Source organism: Pocillopora damicornis, chromosome 1, assembly GCF_964200805.1.
Source record: "Pocillopora damicornis chromosome 1, jaPocDami1.2, whole genome shotgun sequence".
In the NCBI taxonomy this organism is placed as follows: domain Eukaryota; kingdom Metazoa; phylum Cnidaria; class Anthozoa; order Scleractinia; family Pocilloporidae; genus Pocillopora; species Pocillopora damicornis.
The window spans coordinates 2,054,631-2,076,050 of NC_142670.1; the positions used below are offsets into that span (position 1 = coordinate 2,054,631).

The 21,420-nt window shown below is 37.3% G+C and overlaps 2 protein-coding genes and 2 pseudogenes across 7 annotated transcripts in view; 1 reads left to right on the top strand and 3 right to left on the bottom strand.

Moving 5' to 3' along the window:
- Window positions 1-21,420, bottom strand: part of LOC149051260 (uncharacterized) — an 81,299-nt pseudogene that overhangs the window by 29,661 nt on the left and 30,218 nt on the right. The gene's annotated exons all lie outside the window — the stretch shown is intronic.
- LOC149051264 (uncharacterized) overlaps window positions 1-21,420 on the top strand; it is a 25,821-nt gene continuing 4,401 nt past the window's right edge. Inside the window, exons 1-9 of one of the 4 annotated variants that reach the window (XM_089198443.1) lie at window positions 4-588; window positions 931-1,053; window positions 3,067-3,173; window positions 3,622-3,723; window positions 5,066-5,190; window positions 6,757-6,925; window positions 7,350-7,456; window positions 10,403-10,516; window positions 11,230-18,316. In XM_089198443.1, coding sequence (XP_089054569.1) covers window positions 573-588; window positions 931-1,053; window positions 3,067-3,173; window positions 3,622-3,723; window positions 5,066-5,190; window positions 6,757-6,925; window positions 7,350-7,456; window positions 10,403-10,516; window positions 11,230-12,622 — 2,256 coding nt within the window. In that variant the 5' untranslated portion in view covers window positions 4-572 and the 3' untranslated portion in view covers window positions 12,623-18,316. The other 3 variants (XR_016184450.1, XM_089198439.1, XM_089198451.1) reach the window with 3 other exon arrangements.
- Window positions 14,189-18,161, bottom strand: LOC113675228 (nucleotide-binding oligomerization domain-containing protein 1-like; annotated as a pseudogene). Its single transcript, XR_016184389.1, has one exon. The product of XR_016184389.1 is annotated as a nucleotide-binding oligomerization domain-containing protein 1-like (transcript).
- LOC149051265 (uncharacterized) overlaps window positions 19,848-21,420 on the bottom strand; it is a 5,891-nt gene continuing 4,318 nt past the window's right edge. Inside the window, exon 3 of the mRNA XM_089198707.1 lies at window positions 19,848-21,371. Coding sequence (XP_089054833.1) covers window positions 20,983-21,371 — 389 coding nt within the window. The 3' untranslated portion in view covers window positions 19,848-20,982. The remainder of the gene's footprint in view (window positions 21,372-21,420) is intronic.

A 21,420-nucleotide genomic window follows, 5' to 3' on the forward strand; every position in this document is an offset into this window, starting at 1 on the left:
TTAATCCTTCACCTCGGGCTGGCACCTTGTCGCGGTGGTGAAGCTTGTGTGTCTCATTGACCCTGCAAAGACCTTGGAACGAGGTCTTCTTTTTCTGGATCAGTTGAGGGGTTGAGACCAGACTAAGACCAGCTCCAGTTCCTCCTTCATTCCACTGGGATAGACTTTTAATGTGTCTAAATATCACATGTTTTTATTTACCTTATTTGAAGAGATCTGCATTTAGGCTAATTATTGAATATTTTATGACATCACTTGGCATCGTGACAGGGTTCACCATGCTGAAAAACATGTCAGGCAGATGGTGGATCAAGTAGGCTGTGATTTCAGCAAGGCTACATTACAGACACAGTAATGACCTCTTTACACCTGGAGAGGTACACCCTCTCTTCAGCCTTCATTACATGTTCTTCCACAGCATGCTTTCAGGCACTGAATGTACGCAGTGTTGTCGTAATTATGAATAAAACGGTTTTAAATCCTCTCTTTTGATTTCCATTTTAGGTATAGCTTATGGATTTAATGTATTGCTTTGCAACGAATCTCCTAACATCCCATTTACAGTGTTTCGAATGCATTTCTCACAAGGTAGGCTCAATTTAATGTGTGTGTGTATGTTGTGGCCTTTGATTGGATGCTGTTGTGCATGAAAAAAATATCTTTTTATTACCTGGGCCCAGTTTAAAGGATGAATAACGCCTTCCACTTGAAAAATCACCATCCAGTGGATAGCGTTGTATGTTATCAAAACACTTATAGGTGAATAGAGATTCATTCTGTGGATAGTGTTATCCACCCATTGAACAACCAGGGCCTGGCTTTTTGGGAATTTTTCTTCTCTTGATTTCCTCTCTCAAAGTGATTTTATATTAAACGAGTCATAATAAAAGTAGGTTCATTACAATTTTTCTGCTTTTTTTTTTTTGACAGGTGCCCGCATAGTTGTCTACCACAATTCTTGCAATTTGCATTCGTATTGTTTAAATCGGGATCCTGCCTTTTTTAAGAACTCTCAGTTCCTTTTGGATCGATTGCATTGGCAGGATCATACAGGTACGTAAATCACCCCAAAACTGGCTTTTTTGGTTTGGTCATCTTTAATCTTTGGTGTTCTTTTAGCTATGCTCTCAGGTCTATCCCCTCCTACTAACCCAATGGAAAAGTGTGTGACATGAGTGCATAAGAAACAACTGAAGGAGTAAATTATATTTAGAAGGATAATTAATTTTGTTGGTACGTAATGAAAACAGCAGTTTGCTCTCGCAAACTCAACCAAATAAATACAAAACCTTAAAGGGGTGAGACATACTGGCTTTAGCATGAGAGTGTAAGATTGAATTTGTTTGTGCAAGTTTCACGCTCAATGCTTGAGACTTGAGAGCTTTAAATCAACTCAACACATTTTGCATACTATAGCAATTTTTGCTGTTGTTTCCTTTATTTACCCAGTAATTTACAAGGACTTCTTCCCTTAATAAATTTATTTATTGATGGTACTGTAAATTTTTAGTGGGTTGGGAGGTTCATTGTAAAAGGAAATGACAGGATGGGGGCAGGAAGAATAAAATAACATTTCAATATTCCAAAAAGAAAAAAATTTCCAAACTTGAATGTGTCTGTTCTATCTTTAGAATAATGTTCACCAACCAAGTGTCAAGCAAAAAAGTAAAATAAAAAAGTGGAATTTAATACAATTAAAATAGATGAACTGTATTTTCAAGGGGTTTAAAAACAAAGAGACAATTGTAATACTGTAATCAATGCTGTCTCCACTGCCTTTGGTGTAAACTTCACCAATAGCTATTTTTTTTTTGATAAGGCAAACCCTTTGAGGAGGCTATAACACTGTTTTAAAAAGCAGCTCAACAGAATTGCCCATTACTCCTGCAAAAACAATCTCAAGTCTTTAAAGCCATCCAGAAGTACTGGCTATTTAAGAAGATGCATTTTCCTCTAATGTTTTCTAAAATGTTCCTCTTTATTGGAGCAATCAGTGCTGCAAAAGAAAACATGGTTAGGCACATCTATTTCATCATGAATTATACAGTTGAACCTGTATTAAGCTGCACCATATTAAACAGTTACCCTGTAATAAAGCTGTCACTTCTCAGTTTTTCTCTCCTTTATTACTGTAATTTTCATTTCTATTAAGTGGTCATGGTCATCCTTGATTGAGTCCCAGCTTCCTGTTTTTATTGTTTTCTACTTGCATGTGTTGAACAATCACTTAAGCAGAACCTCTCAAATAAAACTAGGAATAGTGCTTTGAGTTCAAAGATGCTCAACATATTGCAAATTATCTAATTCTGTTGGGACAAATATCATGCACAAACATTACACAAGTCAATCAAAATTTGATTGAAGGGTTAAGGGGACTATACAGAAATCTTTCTGTTGTCATCAGTTATCATTACTTGATCATTTGATATTGTTATAAAGTCATGAGGAAAAATGTTTTAACACTTTGAACTTTTCACTCTCAAGATCTCATTAATAATTCTCCTTTCTGTCTGCAGTACAATTCTTATGATGTGAGTTTGGAGAATTTGGTTTTGGATCAACTACTAATTTGCAAATTTATATTTTTCTTTATTCTCATCACTTGTCTGTTTTATATTGTATTGATATTGTAAGGAGAAATTCTGTCTTGGTCTTCAAAGGTTAAATCCTAAGAGTGACCAGCATCTAATTTCTCCTTACAGTAATACTGTTGAATCAATCATAAAGATCATGAGAATAAAGGAAATGATCACCAAACTAAGAAGCTTTGATTGTTAAACAAATTCTCCTTGTCAACACCTTAGGAAATGTATAGAGAACTGTATGGAGAATATACTTACTGATGTAATGGTGTGAAGGGTGAACAATCTCTCTTTGTGGTCAACAGTTGAGATGCTATGATTTTCTTAGAGCAAGAGCATCTAAAGTATTTCTGAGCAATAATTTTTGATAATTGCAGGGTTTCCTTCATCTACGGCCTAATGATAAATTCAATTGTTAACTTGGTAAGGGAAAGTTGGTTTTCTTTATTCTTATCATTTTTTAAACGTTATTTATTATTACCAGTCAACAGTGACATGTGTAGGCTGTGTTTCCAAGGACCTGATGAAGAAATTTTTGGAAAATTCATAAAGGATATAAATACTGGTTTTTCATTTCACCAGTATTGTATGGTAAGGAATGATTCCTTTACAAATTTAAAATTTTTTTGCATGTAGTTCAGCCCTCTGTCCCTTTTAATCTCCTTAACCTCTAAGAGTGACTAGAATCTAAGTTCTCCTTACATTATCATCCCTGAATCACTCATCAAGGTCATGAGAATAAAAGAAATGATCACCAACTAAAGAAGCTCTTGATTGTTAAACAAATTCTCCTTGTCAGCACCTAAGGAAATGTATAGAGAACAGTTTGGAGAATATGCATACTGATTAATGTCAGTGTGTAATGGTTTAAAAGGCAGTTGTGCCTCAGTATAACACTTACAATGTTGGGAACATGGGAATAGTTTGTAAATCACTCACCTCCAGCCAGTAATGAACAAACTTTTCTAGGCATGTGTTATCACGCTGGTAAACTGATAGAAAGCCCTGTCTATTGCATAATGAATTGTTTCCTGTGCAGTTTCTTTCCTCAGGACTGGCTCAGAGAGGAAAAGATGATGAAGAATTTGATGGATTTTTAATCAAGGACATAAAGAAGGAAATATCAAGGGCAAAGAGACTGGTTAGTGACTTAGATCAAATTTTAAACATGCCTTTAAGCCTGGATCTCACTTATGACAGAGTTGGGGTTGGATTGGTTATCATAGAACCACACAAGCATACAATCTAGAGAAAATCAAAACAATGGAATTGGAAAAAAAATATAGATGTTGCTTACGGTACAACTTTGTTGCCTAAAATGTAGTGAAAACTGGATTGTTGGAGTGGTGAGTAGAAGACTGTCTTCGGCAGGATGGAAAACTGGAATTTTGATTGAATGTCTGTTTTGCTCCCGCTTGTAACTCCCATGATGTAGTTTTCCCTGAATCATAGGAGTCAGAGACAAGTGAAATTGGAAGAAAATGACATGATGTAGTAAAAATTGAAATTAAATCACAATAATTTTATAGTAAGTGGAGTTATAAACTGAACAGAATTAAAATCAGAAGAGGTAGGGCAGTTTAATTTTCTTCTGATTTGTCTTAACCCTTTCACTCCCAAGATCTAATTAGTAATTCTCCTTACTATCTGCCATACAATTCTTATGATGTTAGTTCAGAGAATTTGGTATTGGATCAACTAATAATCCCATGATTGATATTCTTCTCTATTCTCATCACCTGCCTGCTTGATATTGTATTGATATTGTAAGGAGAAATTCTGTCTTGGTCACTTGTGGAAGTGAAAGGGTTGAGACTCTGATGCTTACGATTCAGTGAAAACCCTCTTACAGTTCAAACTATGACGCCGATTCCAATTCTGTCGCCTGCAAAAACCAGCCTTTAGAAATCCAAAATGCTAAAAACAGTCCTGGTCACTTATTTGTCAGATACAGACACTCAAGTCTCCATCTTAGGCCACTAAACTTTCTTGTCAATAGCCTTGATGTTCAATAGAAGATACAGAATAACACGCATCTAATGATTAATTTTTTGTAGTTTCTCTCATAATGCAGTTGTTTGACCCTTTAACTTCGTAAAGTGATCAAGATAGAACTTCTCCTTACAATATCAATAAAATATCAAGAAGAGAAGTAATGAGAATAAAGAAAACATCAATTAGGGGATTATTGGTTGATTCAAAACCAATTTTTTCAAACTCAAATGATAACAATTGTAAGGAGTGAATTTATGAATTTTTGAATGTTTAAGTGAAAGGGGTGTGCAATGTTTTTTAGCTGCTCACTGAACTTATTTCCATCTGTCACTGGTGCAGCTGAAGTATTTGATTTGAGCCTGTACCTGTGAGATTGACCACTGACCAGAAGAGCCTGCTGAGCTGCTTGTGATGAATTATCTTATGTTTTCCAATAACTATATTAATTGTCTGTATGGTATTGTTTAGTTTGGCTCATTTCTTTGCAGAGATGCAGTTTCTGCAGGAAGCTGGGTGCCTCTATTGGCTGTTGTGAGGGAGGATGCCGTGAAACTTTCCACTATAAATGTGGAAAAGAGAACGGAGCTCTGTTTCAGTTTTTTGATACCTTCAAGTGAGTTTGTTTTCAGTTGTAATAACGTTCTCTTGCTTTGCACTTTGGCCATAAATCCAAGCAGAAAATACCCATTCCATGACTTACAATACAGAATTTTAATTGGGTTAGTAAGTTGTTTTTAACCCTTAAACCCCTAGAAGTGATTAACAAATAACTTCTCTCTACAATATCCTTTTACTATCCACCAACAGGTAATGAGAATACTCAAATGTATCAGGTTGAAGTTGTTCTCTTGATCTAACACCAAATTCTTGTAACTTATTCACAAGGAAATAGAGGAGAGCAGAGAGAATTAACAATCAGATCTTGGGAATTGAAGGGTTAAACATGTAATTGTTGCTTGTGATTTCAGTAAAATAGCTTAACTTTTTGAAAGAAACTCTGCATCAGAAAGGCCAAAATTTGATGAACACTGTCAGTGGCATTTAATGGATAAGTTAATGATATTAATAATGACTGTCTTTAAAGGTTGCCCCATCCATAGGAGATTTTGAGGCTAGTCCTGTCTGAAAAATCTAGGACTTGAAAAAAAAAAAGTGAAAAACAACTTAAGACTTTTAAGAATAACTACACCAAGGTTAACCCTTTTAACTCCCAAGATCAAATGATTAATTCTCCTCTCAAGCTGCTACACATTTCCTTGTAAATTAGTAATGAGAACATGGTGTTACAGTACCGCTTGAAGATAAGCGAACCGCTCAACGTGTTCCCCACGCAGAGCCAATGCGTTGGTGTTTTGAACTTAACGCGTTAGCGTTTGCTTGTCCACGCAAACGCAAACGCGTTTAGTGAAGCTCGTTAGTAGATCACACTTTAAAACCATTTTGCATAACAAGAGGCCCAAACAAAGGCGACTTTTTTGTCACATTCGCCTTAGCATCTCCACGGCGTCTGTGTATTCCCGATAACAAGCGTTATCCAAAGATCTGTTCCTGATAAAAAAAAAAACCCAACTAAGAGTCAAGCGATTTCATTTTACAACCTGTAATTTGTGAAGCAGGTAATTTAGTGTTAACAACTGGGTTGAAAACGTAAATTAGCCACCGTAAAGAGTGAAAAAGCTGACGTTTCGAGTGTTAGCCGTTCGTCAGAGCGATAGAATTTGTGAATACTTTCGAAATTCTTGTTCACCTGTATCCCAAACTTTTTTTTTTTCTTTGGTCAATCAAGATAACAACTTCTAACTGATAAGTGTGAATATTCTCATTACCTGTTTGCTGGATAATGTAAGGATATTATTGGGAGAAGTTTCATGTTGATCACTTCTGGGAGTTAAAAGGTTAATAAAACAGAGCTACCAAAAAACTGCAAAGTCTCAGTTTTCTGACTTAAATTACACTAAATTCTTAAGATAGCATTTTTGAAATGGCAAATAGTTTCACTGGTCCTGATTATTAATGGTCTTGTTCCATTCTGTAAATAACAAATAAAACAAGTGTGACTGGCCCTTACTACCATGAGATACCAAAAAGATAATTGTGATGATTGTTGTGAATGTTGATTACTAAATGTAGCATCAATAATAATATTTACCATATTTTTTCCCTTTGTGTTACACCACAGTTCTTTTTGTCGGCATCATCGCCCAACCCAGGATGTGGCATTAAAAAGAAACCAAACCTGTCCAATCTGTTTGTGTGAAATAGAACAGAAGAATAAGTCACCTGTTTATGATATTCCCCTCGTCACACCTTGCTGTAGAAGGACATGGTTTCACAACAAATGTCTTCAGGTACAGAAAAATCCTTTTTTTCCAATTTTTTTTCCAATTTATAATTTTCACAACTTATTGCCAAACTCCACATTTTTGTCAATTTGTTGTTGTTTTTTTTTTTGCATATCATTGATTGACAAGGCCACCAAACAATAACTCTGATTTTCAAATGATCCTGGCAGAATTACTCATTAGTAAAAAATCTATCTGTATACAAATAACTGAAGCTTGTTACACAAGCTGGATGCGATGGACGTTCAGATTGTCACCAAGGAAAAAACACAATTATATGAGTATTTAACCATTTTACCACCCTGGGATACATCTACAACTTAAAACCTTTAAATTCAAATGGAGTAATAATATGCTAAGACGCCTTTTCTGGGAAACGTTTTGTTCAATTTATGATCATACTTATAGCTTTTCAATATTTTTCCTGTAGAAACATGCAAAGTCAAGTGGGTTGTATTACTTCCGTTGCCCAGTTTGCAATAATTTGGAAGAATTTCAAGAAGAAATGAAGCGAATGGGAATTTTCATACCTGATCAGTAAGTTTTGGTTAACCTGTTTATCAACCCTTTCACTCCCAAGATCTCATTAGTAATTCTCCTAAAAGACTGCCATACAATTCCTATGATTTTAGTGCTGAGAATTTGTGATTGGATCAACTAATAATCTACTAATTGACATTTCTCTTTATTCTCATCACTTGTTTGCTTGATATTGTATGGATGGTGTGAGGAGAAATTCTGTCCTGGTCACTCATGGGAGTTAAAGGGTTATCTCTCATGGGTGACTGAGACAGAATGTTGATTTATAACATCAATACAATATCAAGCAGACAAGAGATGAGAATAAAGAAAAATATTAATTTAAGGATCATTAGTTGATCTAATACCAAATTCTTCAAGACAACATCAACAGAATTGTATGACATACACTAAAAAGAATTACTACTGAGATCTTGGTAGTGGAAGGGTTGAAATGATCTCAGATTAATTTCATGTCAGAGAAGTGAATGTTCACGTAATATATTAAGAACGGAATGGATTATTTTATGTAAAAGATTCCAAATGCATAGAAAATGGTTGGACCGCTTTAGTGGATTTTCCAACACGAGGGGATTCATTTTTGGATAATTGTCTTACAAATAGGCCAGAGCTCTTCGGAAAAGCTTTATCTATAAAGATGCTGATTAAGACGGATCACATTGGATTTATAGTTCCAGCGGGCAAGAAACTCAAGCCTATTCGTAAGAAAGTGCAATTTAGGGATTGTCGTGAGCATAGGAAGCAAGCTTTTTACCTTGCCCTCGCATCAGAATGCTGGGATGATGTTTTGGAGGCGGATAGTATCGAAACAGCTGTGAACATCTTAGAATTGAAGATCCTGTCAAATATTAACTGGTGCATGCCTTTACGAACGGTTTCCCTTTCGTCCCGTGATCCAAGTTGGATGACACCGCTAGTTAAATACATGCTACGTAGCAAGTCTCGCATCTCTGTTTTGCGCACCAATAAGCATAGAGAGCTTAATAGAAATGTGTTGAAGGTTATTGGCGAAAACAGAAGGATGCTTCTGGAGGGCATAATGGGGAGCAGAGAATGGTGGAAAAACGTAGACTTGATATCTCAACGCCGGCGGTCCACAAACGTTTCGCTGGATAGAGAGTCCGCTCAAGATTTGAACGAGTATTTCGGTGACCTGTGTACGGATGGCGATTACGTGGAGCCCGCGTTACTTGAAATTGGTCCTGAGGTGAAAGTCCCGGAAATTAGTGAACGATATGTATGGAACTCACTGAGTACTCTAAAGAAGACTGCAACTGGTCCTGACCAAATTCCGTATTGGGTGTGGAAAGACCATGCGGAGATCTTCACTCCAATCATTACTAAGCTATGGAATTTGTCTCTCGCTACGCACCAATGGCCTAGATCGTGGAAAAGGGCAAGTATAAACCCACTGCCAAAAGTTGATGTTCCAGTGGCAAGAGGGGACTTCCGGGGGATCAACGTAACCCCTGTAATAACAAGAGCCCTGGAAAAGGCAGTCTATAAGATTCACGCCCAAAGGCCGGTAGAAGAACAGCTGTTGAATAGTCAATTCGCGTATAGAGAAGGAGGGAGCTGCACAGATGCTTTGCTACTTATACAGAATAAGATCTGCAAGTTTCTTGATGATCCCAAGTGCAAGGCAGTGCGGATGTTCGCGATGGATTTCAGTAAGGCCTTTGACTCTGTGAGCCATCAACTCCTTGCTGAGAAACTTAAGAGTCTACCACTTAACCCGTATATCATAAACTGGTGGTTAGGTTTTTTGCGAGATAGAAAACAAAGAGTTATTTTCGGGAATCATGTCTGTAATTGGAAAACAGTTAACAAGGGCACAACCCAGGGTAGTGTTTCAGGACCTTATTTGTTCAATATATTTCTTAACGATCTGGAAATTAAATTAGGAAACGAGACACTTGGTTTCAAATACGCTGATGACTGTACGATTATTGCTCCGGTATATTATTATAAAGATCACTCTGTAGACTTAATAAATCAGTTTTTACAGTGGGCAAGCCAAAATAGAATGAATTCAAATTCTACTAAATGTAAAGAGCTTGTTATGTATAAAAAAGGTCACACTGCTGAGGCCTACAAAAGTATTTTTGGCATACCTCAGACTAGTACAATAACCATTCTTGGTCTCACGTTTCAGCCGAACTGCAAATTCAGTACTCACCTAAAAGAAAAGTTAGGTAAAGCTAATAAATGTTTATACGTTATCAGATGCCTCCGCAAAGAAGGATGTAGCCAAGCAGAAGTAGATGTTTTATTTAATTCCATTGTCCTACCTAATATTACTTATGCTCTATCTGTGTATGGGGCCTCTGAGTCAGAGCTAACTATAGCCCAGCAGTTTTTAGATCGTTGTTTTAAACGTAGTTACATATCTAAGAAATTAGTGATAGGTGACTTACTTAAAACGCAAGATCACAAAATTTGTCACAAGGTTTCAACTATCCTGAGCCATCCTCTTAGAGCCTACTTCCCTGAGACCAAGATCACGAGGTATAATTTGAGAAATAAATCCCCTGTCATGCCCGCCATTCGCACAAACCGTTTTAAGAATACATTTTTAAATAGAATTGTTTTTAAGTACAATGTAGCTTTGTAAAAGTGTACTTCCTGTATTAGACTTTTGTATTTGTTTCCACGTATATACTTATCTTATTTAGATACACCTAAGCTTATTTACATCCTTTTTCTTTTTAATGTAACATAAGATATGTAATTTTATCTTTTGAACAATAAAGACACAAAGACACAAAGAAAGAATGAGTAAGTCCTCCTTTTTGATGATGTTGGAGAAAAAATGGTGATTGTGTGCTACAGGAATCTTTGGTTATAGTCTACCAAATTCATAGATCGTGGGTATTAGTCCCTGAAAATCTCCTATTAGTGTTAGAAAACTGACAAAGGATATTTTTGTAAAATTCTTTACAGGAATGCTAGTTGGGAAACAGAAGATGCCTTTGTTGACCTTCTTTTTCAGTACAGTCGCTGTGATGCAAAGAACTGTGTCTGTCCCAATGGCAGAGAGTATAAGGAAACATCTGGGTATAAAACACTAAAATTCTCTTGTTTTTATTGGTGTATTGTACATTGAAAATTCTACTTTGATTTAAAACTTTCATTGAAAATAGTGCAGTCAAGAGCCATTGGATTAGTCTATTAGCAATCAATGACAGTACCTAAGCAACTGGACACCTACCTCCCATAACCTATCTATAACCCTAAATAGTTATCAGTTGACTGTTATTGGGGTGGGGGAGGGGTAGGTGGCCAGTTGCTCAGATACCAACATTGATCCATGTAAAGCTAAAGCAGTGGATTTTTGGGGAACCTTTTGTATTTTACATTATATCAGTATTCCAAGCTCAAGGTATTTCAAACATACCATTTGGCACCTTAAAAAAAACAGAAAACAACCTTCAGAGATAAAATTTAGTCAACAGAGGAAAAAAAAAATGATGGAACTATGGGAACACTTTGTGTAATATTGTATGGTTGAAAAATGGCTGAGCACACTACAAACCTTTGAAGTAAGCAATGTGGTTGTTTGATGTTAAAGGTTCATCAGTTTACTTCAACTTAAGATCAGTAACATGCAATGTTAGAGCCTGCTTCTTTTCCACAAAACACAGGTCACCAATTGGGCAACTTTCACTGTAAATTTAGTTGCCAAAATTGTTTTAAACTTGTGGTTGCCATGGAAATGTTTTTTGTTTGGAGGGCTCAATACATCTACAGTATTGCTGCTCTAATTTCAGAAAATGGCGCCTGCGTTTGTGTGACACCTGTGGCCAAACTGGCACCCATCTGAAGTGTCAACGCTGGAAGAAATCCCCCGGAGAAAGGCATTGCCATGTATGTGGACATAGTGAGCCTCAATTGAGTACGCGGCAAAGACAAATAGGGGATCATTCCATGAACTATTTAAGCCATGACGATGATGATGATGCATGGGAATCACCAACAGAAGACTGTGAAGTCAATGTGTGTTCAGTGTCAGATGATGAACCTCCTCTTGCTGAGATCAGAAATGAGTTAAACTGCAGAAGAGAGACACCTTTACCTGAAGATACTGTTGTGAAGAAGCCTAACATGGGATCATCTCCTATGAGGAAACGTCTCAGAATTTCCCTTCAAAGATCAGATGATGAAGACGAAACAATTGAACAAAAAGGAGAACGTACAATAGAACTTCAAGAAACTCCTGACTTTAGTGGCCTTCACCTTGGTGACAGTTCATCATCAATGACATCTAGTGTTCTTCTTACTCTCTCTGGTCTTATCACAGGGTCAGCGAGGGAAAATCTTCAAAATGAATTTGAACTAATTGGTAAAGAATCTGTAGAATCTGATTGTTCATCAGATGCAAGTGTTGAGTTTGTTAAGGCAGTGAAAACAGATAAGGAACATTTTGACAGTGAAGCTAATGTCGACAGATCAGCACCAGTTCTCCCTAACACAAGATCTGCACAATGTGGTAAGGTGCCGAGAAGAGCATATTTCCGAGAAGTAAAACAGGATTTGTCCTCAACAACATCAAAAGCAGTTATGGATTTTGTGGAAGCAGAATCTTGCATCATTTCTGTGAGGACTGAAGGAAGAGAGTCCACATCAGTTGTGAATTTTTCAGTTGCAGAGAACAAGGAGGATAGTGATGAGGATTCCTGTTGCATCACTAAAGTAGTGAGAAAGTTGTGTCCTTTTGGAAATGACAAATGTGGGCTGAAATGTGACCTTGATTGCTGTAATTCTGTAGTGCACCACATTTATCAGTCTCCATCACCATCAGCAGTGTCAATGGGTTCATATGTGCACAAAGACTTACAAAGTAAGACATTTGATAGTTCCAGTACTTGTGGTAGTACAAGTCATGTCAAAGGGAACAAAGGCAAACCTGTAGATAAAAACAAACTCTTTGATACAACAACCACAGAGGCAGTTGAGGAAGACAAGGCTAGTTTTATCTCTGTCGGCACCAATACCTTGCCTTTCAAACCGTGTGTGAAGAAAGATTCTCTTCACAAGGTAGCCCTAGATGCTGCAACTACTCAAAGGAAAAGAATGAAATTGAGCACCAAGAAGTCTAGCAAGCGTCTGAAAAGATTTGCTGCTGTCCAGGATGAAAAAGTAGCTTTGAGTCACAAATGCTAACACAGACATCTAAAACAATTTACTAGTAGTAATTTTATTGTATAGTCAGAGGAGTTTGTGTGGTAATGGTGGCACATTTGAGAATGAAGTCCCTGTTGCATTTCCTTTTTAACCCTTAACTCCCATGAGTGACTAAGACAGAATTTCTCCTAACAATATCAATAGAATATCAAGCAGACTTGTGATGAGAATAAAGAAAAATATCAATTAGGGGATTATTAGGTGATCCTATTCCAAATTCTCTGAACTAACATCATAAGAATTCTACCACAGACAGTGAGGAGAATGACTTGTTAGATCTCATGAGTAAATGGGTTTACATTTTCACCCCTAGAAGTGACCAATTTTTAAGCAGAAAGGGGACTAGAAGAAAGACAAATATCAACTCTGGGGTATTACTTGATTTAAAACCAAATTCTCAGAGCTAAAATCAGCTCAGATGTAGGACAGATAGTAGGGAGAATTGATATTTGAGATCTTCAGAGAGATATGGTGAACAGTTGATTTGATCGGATGATAGGACAAACACAAGGTTCCTGGGTCTTCAAACAAATTGGATCCTTGTGAGAAGTCGGAGGTCCAAGTCACTCGCCAAGTTCAATAGGAGGAACATTGCTCTACTGTTCATACTGTTACTGTTACTCTACTGCTCATACTGTTCTCTCTACATTTCCTAAGGTGCTGACAAGGAGAATTTGTTTAACAATCGTAGCTTCTTTGGTTGGTGATCATTTTCTTTATTCTCTTCATCTTAACAGATGATTGAGCAGTATTTTTGCAAGGAGAAATTAGATGCTAGTCACTCTTACAGTTTAAACTTTAAAGACCAAGACAGAAATTCTCCTTACAATAGAGAATTTGTTTAACAATTGAAGCTTCTTTGGATGGTAATCATTTTCTTAATTCATGATCTTGATGGATGATTCACCAGTATTACTCTAAGGAGAAATTAGATGCTGGTCACTCTTCTGGTTTTAAAGCATCAACGGGAACTGTTGTAGGGACTTGTCTCACTGGGAGTGCCAATTTAAACTGGGAGAATTTGTTCCCCTCAGATTATAGAAGAATTTTTAACTTACCAAGTACTATAAAAGAACTGTCTATGGAGTTATGTGTTTACTCCTCAACTAAAACTTCTCTTTTTAACTCTGTGTAGAATTCTCAATCAATAGTGGGGCCTCTTTTATAGGGAGTTGCCATATGTGTCGTGATTAATGTTCACAGTTGTTGTACTTCATTTTACTCTGAAATGTTTTTATTGGTTTTTTATGTAAAATTAAAGAAGCAATGATCATACAAACAATTGTGCATTTGTTGGTAAGGCAATGGGTAATACTAAATTTCATAAGGCCAGCCAATCAACCCCTTCCCCCCCCCCCTCCCTCCAGAAATTTTAAACCCTACAACTTCTCCTTATGACATCCAGGCATTATCCAGAAAACAGGAAATGAGAATACTCAAACTTATCAGGTAGAATTTGTTATCTTGATCTAACACCAAATTCTCATAACTTCTTTACAAGGATATGTGTCTAACAATTGAGGCCAAATGTATCTCAACACAAAGTTGAATTTGGTTTACAAAATTTATTATGAAAAAAATAAATATGTACATAAATTACATTAATATTTACAACAAATGCAGAAACCTCCCTGAGTCAAATTGTTTAAATGTTATGTAAATCTTACACCAAAAACCTACAAAAAGGCCTTGCTTAGGGTCTGTCTGAAAGCAATGTGATTTGATTTATAATGTGGTTTCATACCTTTTTTTGATATTTTGCCAGAAAAGCGAAACTACTTGAACCGGTTCACTTTAATAAAAAAAAAATTATAGAAAACACGAGAAATGAAAAAAAGAAAACCTGGTATACTACCAGGTAAACTGTGGTGTATTCACTAATCTAATCCGCTTAAAATCTCACACAAAACTCTCAAGCGATCAAAACATACAGAAGCATGAAGAGAATTTAGGATCGAAACTAACCAATCATGAAATGAAAAAGTTTCCTGAGAGGTCCGAGGTTTGATGGTTTTCTCTGCGGGAAGCTTTGTGTTTTTTACTTCAATGTTATTGGTTTGTTTAAAAAAAAAGAAAAAGATTGACATCGTTTGTTCTCAATAAACATGTTCATTGGTTCATTTTTCTTCATTTCGATCCGGTTCAAATAATCTCGCTGCTCTGACGCTTCACAGAGTAAGTTTGCTTTCATTCACGATTTGAGTTGTTGGGCTGTAATTATCACTGAGCTGGTTACCTCACAGTTATTTTGAATAGTAAGTGGTTCTAATAATTTCTTTTTAGTTTTTAATTGGAATTGCTGAGGCCTAAAGAATTAGCTCACACTTAGACTGACTATTGCTTAGTAAATTACATGCCTTTTGCTCACCTGCTTCTGTGATGTTATTTCCTATGAGGGCTAACATGCGTAGCTGACAGTTGTTGTTGTTGATGGCTTCAGCCAAGTGCTGTGCTCCAATGTCTGAGATTTTATTTCCTGAGAGGTTTAACGTGCGTAGCTGACAGTTGTTGTTGTTGATGGCTTCAGCCAAGTGCTGTGCTCCAATGTCTGAGATTTTATTTCCTGAGAGGTCTAACATGCGTAGCTGACAGTTGTTGTTGTTGATGGCTTCAGCCAAGTGCTGTGCTCCAATGTCTGAGATGTTATTGTGTGAGAGGTCTAACGTGCGTAGCTGACAGTTGTTGTTGTTGATGGCTTCAGCCAAGTGCTGTGCTCCAATGTCTGAGATTTTATTTCCTGAGAGGATTAACGTGCGTAGCTGACAGTTGTTGTTGTTGATGGCTTCAGCCAAGTGCTGTGCTCCAATGTCTGAGATTTTATTGAATGAGAGGAATAACGTGTGTAGCTGACAGTTGTTGTTGTTGATGGCTTCAGCTAAATACTTTGCTGCTTCATCTGTCAATTGATTTCTTGTGAGGTGTAACCAGCTCAGTTGAGATTCCCTACATTTTAACAATTTACCAATCTCCAAACAACCGAATGGACCAATGTTATTGTCCCTCAAATCTAAATGTGAAATTTGTTGAACATTAATTACATTACTAACGAAGAGCAATCAACAGCTGTGAGGTGACAACCAATAAAACTTACACAATTAAAGTTAATTTGTTGAAGTTTTCTCTGTGCTTCTGACTTCATTCTACTATTTTCGTTTAAACATTTCATTAATGTCACTGCTAAATATTGTTCGTCTGCAGTCGGCCAGCAGGTCACTTTCGTTTTCTCTTCATTCTCTGTCCACTGTACGTTGTAGTATTGGTCTTCTTCAGTTTTCACAGGAAGAAGGTCTGTGATAATTTCGCTTCGTAGGGTTTTTTTATTCTCCATTAATCCTGCTACAAACTGAAAAACCAGCTGCCATTTGCCTTCCGTAATGTTCTTAGAAACAAAGTTCCTTAGTTTTCTTTTACTCATGTTGTTAACAAGGTACTTTGCGGCGAAAAACTCCTGCATTGTTAGATGAATAAAACAGAACTGTTCTTCGCTTTTAAGCCAGTCAACTTCACGGTCGGGTAAGCGGTGAAATAGAGCGCTGTCCTCCATTCCGCGTACTTCGTTTGCTCCAAAGATCAGTTTTCCTTCTTTTATTCCTTCAAATGCCAATTTTTCTAGTTTCTCCAATTTTTTTTCTTCTTCACGGGGCAATTCATCTGATTCAAAGTCTTTGCGAGTGAAAGGTTCATCGCGAAATTCTTCGTTGTGTCTCAAGTAGAAAATTTTCACGGCTCTCTTGTATATGCCTGTTAAACTTGTTGGTAGGTTAAGACCTCTAGGAGTATAGAACTTCACCATTTTAAAGAGACTTGAGCAAATGATGAAGCAGCTCGCAGGAATGTAACATAGAGATAAGATATTGATGTTGCTGGTGCCTTGTGACGCTTTACTGTGTCGCCTGCTTCCTTGTCTTCTTCAGCAAATTTGGTTACGTATTCTTCGACTTGTTCGGATGAGAAGCCAAGGATCTCAAATATTTTGTCAAAACGAATACTTTCGGTGCATGACAGAGCTGTAGGTCTTGTTGTAGTTAAAACTGCCGCCCCTTTGAGAAGTTTTCCAGTCGTTAGTTTGGCATAAAGCGCTGAGAGGGGCATCTTCTCGTCTACGCTGTTTTTGAATTGAGGTTTCTTATTTTCCGTGCCGATCTTTGAGTTATCTTTGAATTCATCAATTCCATCGAAAATAAGGAGAACTTTCTGCGGGTTTTTTAGGATGTAATTCCAGACTTTCTCATCCAGCTCGGGTGAGTATGTGGAGCGGGTCAGTAGCTCTCGAAGGCTAAGGTCGGTTGCAGCGTTGAATAATCTGAATTTGACGAAGAAAGCAGCATCAACGTGGATTTTGTCATCGCGTGTTTTATGGAATACTTTGTTAGATGCCCAGTCTCTGAGAATTTTTGTACAACAAAGTGTCTTTCCGATACCGGGACGACCGACGATCAAAATGTTTTTGTTTTTGTGATTAAGAATGTCCTCTGGCCCTCTCAGTGTTTCGTTTTTAACACCCGACCTGGCGTAGATTTGTCCGTCTGTCTTCAGTAAAGTCATAATCAGCCATGTTAGGTACAACAACAAGGTTAGTGTAAATCTGATCCAGAGTCAAATGTTTAGGTGGGTGTCCTTTGCCAGGAGGACTTGGAAAAAGCGACTGGAGTTGTGGGGGTTGATAAGTGTCGTCCATAATCATTTTCTTTGTATTCTGGATGAATTCCTGAAGCGGTGAATTTACGAGTTGTTCAGGCCCGCTTGGCAGATGTGGGATGTTCGTATCATGGTCTTCTTGTGAGATGTTTGTTTCTGTCCGTTCTTGCCGCTGAGGTTCATGTGGGTGGTTCGTTACAAGTTGTGTTCTTTCTTCTTGCTGCTGAGATTCTTCGGGAGGATTTAGATGAGATGCTTGAAACTTTGAGTTTTGCATGAAATCCCTTTCTTTGCATGCCTTAAAAAAAATGTAGACGATTTCAATCAGAATACTAACGACGAAAATTCCATTTAACACAAGGACAAAGTCCATCCAGAAGGTTTTCTTTGCCGCTCGTTGATTGTGACAGTCGTGCAAAGTAGAGTGTTGGGCGTTGTTAGATGAATTCCTTGGCTGAGTGATTCCATCGGTTAAGTAACAGTGAAACTTAGAGGAAAACTTTGAAGGATAAAGCAACTGAGTTTGTAGGATGATGAAAACAACTCCTAAAACAAGTTTTATGGATAGTTGACCGCAGTAAGCGATAAAAAGCCTGTATCCCGTTGATAATGCGTTCTCTTGATCGCGCGACTGTCTCTCTGGATCACCATTACGAATGCTTCGCGACAGTCGATTGACTGTAGGTCTTACAATTTGGGAGTAGATAACACATACAAATATAATAAGGACGAAATTTATGATTACGAAGCCGTACACAGGCAAAGCGAATTTGTTGTACTGCTCCTGGTATTTCTCGTAACATTTTCCCCGGACGAGGTCGATGTTTTGACTTTTCGCTGCGCCACAGCGGAAATCAAACCTTGGTTCGCTGTTTTCCATTTCGGCGAATATAGCAAGGGGGATGACACCAATCAGGATCCAAAAAACCACTACCAAATAGTGAATTTTGCCGAAAGTTTTCGGCTCCAAATAATCTAGTAGTTTTTCCAGGGACACTTTTAGTTTTTCTGTAACTTTCGTTTGAAGACTGATTTCTCCGAATTAATGAATTGCTATTTTGATCATATTATATTTAATGAGATACAGAACTTTCGTTTGATTGGCTCTTTGAATACTTTCAATTGTCAAAAGGGCGATGGCTTATGCAAGGTTTACTTGTTTACATAAGAAACAGATATCAGACCACTAAATTAAGACGGATACAGATGTGTTATTTCAGAAGATGCGCTTGACCTCCATTCATCCATTCGCCCCCATGTGCTCATTTTCACTCTCTTACACTGTGGACTTCAATTAATTTTCAGCGCGGTTATTTTGCAGCTTAAAGACTGCTAAATTCTAAGCTACCAAGTATCGCCATCTTTTTTTTGTGGTATTTACTTCAAAAGAGATTTGTATTTCTTACTTTGAAGCTTAAACACCTGGATGTGATGCAGGTCAGAGACGCCAGTGGGAGACGTGATGAAAGAAACAATTAGTCTGTTGACTCTCTAAGATTAGATAACGTAATGATGAGGCAAGAATTTCCGCCTCAAGCTAAACTTTAAATCGTCAAATTTCCGCTTTAAAACGAGTCCGCAAAACTAGTCCATACTGGATATCACCTGCCTAGATTGGTAACAACAGAAACCTAAACTATTAAAAAATTATTTTTGCCGTTTTATTTCGTTGTAGCTCTTCACTTCGCGTTGCCAAAAATTCCGTGGCATGTGAAGAGCACACGGCGCCAAATCCCTTTGGCTGGACTTGGTCAGTTGTGCAAGGGGTTAGGAGGGCAATATAACTAACTGATAAATTTGGCGCCAGATTGATGCTTGGCGGGAAGATTAAAGAGCTTTAAGACAAATATCGTGACAATAGCGAAGAGTGCTAATGACATCAAGAAATTTTAGTTTCTCCCTCGTGACTCAGACAAACAATGTTCGATTCCTACTGAGTGTGACAAGTAATACGTAAACGGATGGAGGGCAGTTCGCTTCAATCTTTTGCGGTTTTGATGGCTAGACAATGTTGTTAGAAAACCAAACCAAACAATTTCACTAGACTTTCTGAATGAACAACAAAGCTCTTAATCAAAATGCTTCCGATCAACTGAATTAACCTCTGACTGCGTTAGCCAAAACAAAAACTTCCATGTGGGTCCAAAGGAAAGTCAGATGACAAATTGAACATGTCCACTTAAGTTGGACAAGGCCACAAAAGTGATTCAAAACAAAAACAAACGGCTGCTTTCCATCAAGGTTGGAAATAGGCCTTCAGGTACACGGGCAGACCACCTTTGGGGTATGTTCAGGAGCTCCTGGTGTGATGACCTACTTTTTCAAAAACTCGTGCATCGGTTTTCATCAGGGTTCCAAACACGAGAACACTGTTGAAAGCACGAGGCCGCAGGCTGAGTGTTTTTATTGTTTTACTGTTTTAGAATAGCTTCTCAATCGCGCCCCAGAAATAAAAGAAAATGGAAATATTGACGAATTTTTCACACGTTGGCAAGTTTGTTGTTATGAAAAATTGTATTGTTATGGTGAGTTGTCTTTTCAGACACAGAGGGTACTGGTGAAATTGGTAATTCGAAGAGTTCTTTTAATCATTTTATGACCTCTACCTACTTTAAGAACTGTAAAATAAATAGAGAATGATGTAGGTTTTTTTCGTCCCTCAATGTAGGAGGTCTGTATACACTGAATCAAGAATTTCAAAAATCAAACAATAAAAGAAGCACTTTTTGGAGTACTGTTGCAAATGGCCTTTTAAAAATAACACATCAAATGAAAGCAATCATTTTCCCTTAGTTAATCCTGACCCCAACAGTGAGTGGCATCTAATTTCTCCTTAAAATATCACCCCTGATCACAATCCAAACAAGTTCTTGATTGTTAAACAAATTCTCCTAGTCAGCACCTTAGGAAATGTATCAGAATAGTATGGAGAATATGTATACTGATGTTAGTGTGTGAAGGGTTAATGCATCAACACACACAACAGCCAGTTTGCAATGAATCATGGGATGAGATTAGTAATCAAGAAACTAAACAAAAGGCTTCTACTTTAACACTTTAACTGCCATGAGTGACCAAGACAGAATTTCTCCTTACAACATCAATACAATATCAACCAGATAAGTGATGAGAATATAGAAAAATATGAATTTGGGGATAATTAGTTGATCCAATTCTTAATTCTCTGAACTAATATTAAAATAATTTTGTGGTTGACAGTAAGGAGAATTACAAATTTGATCTGGGAGTCACAGGGTCAAATAAACATACTGTAAAACCTAATAAATACAACACAAACAAAGGAAATGCTTACAGTTCAGTCTTTTAAATTTTACCCGTAAAACATCTCTTTTGATGTAGAAGTCTTCATCTCAATAAAAATAAATTTAATTTAACCCTTTAACTCCCAAGATCTGATTGTTAATTCTCCCCTCTAGCTGCTACACATTTCCTTGTGAATTAGTTATGATAACTTGGTGCTGGATCAAGATAACAGCCTCTACCTGACAAATTTGAATATTCTCATTACCTGTTTGCTGAATAATGTATGGATATTGTTGGGAGAAATTTTATGTTAATTACTTCTGGGAGTTAAAGGGTAAAATATGATGATGTTTTGAAGTTAGCTGGCTTTAATTCATTTTCAATACTTAGCAATTTGTTCATAAATTGATGTGTAAAAGTAATGTGTAAAATCAATTTTAATCCAAGTAGTCATCAAACGAACCCTTACGGCCTTTCCCCTGTAAAAACTGCTTTGCTCCCTCAATGGAATCCTTCATGATTTGCAGTTTCACTCCTTTGGAGTATTCATATGTCAGAGCATCGTAAAAGGAATCTGCATTGAATGTGGCATAGAAAACAGATTTGCGGTCTGCACACAGTGCCTCTTTTGGAAAGCGAACCAACATTTTTGCAAGTTTGAGAGCTTCTTCGACTGTTTTTCCTTTGGGAACAACTCTGTTAGCAAGGCCAATGCTAAGAGCTTCTGTTGCATGTACAGCACGGCCTGTCATGATCAGGTCTAATGCGTGTGAAAGACCAACAATGTATGGTAACCGCACTGTACCTCCATCCACTGTAGGCACACCTTTGTACAATTATAATATCATATGTTAATAATGCTGTTTCGTCAAAGC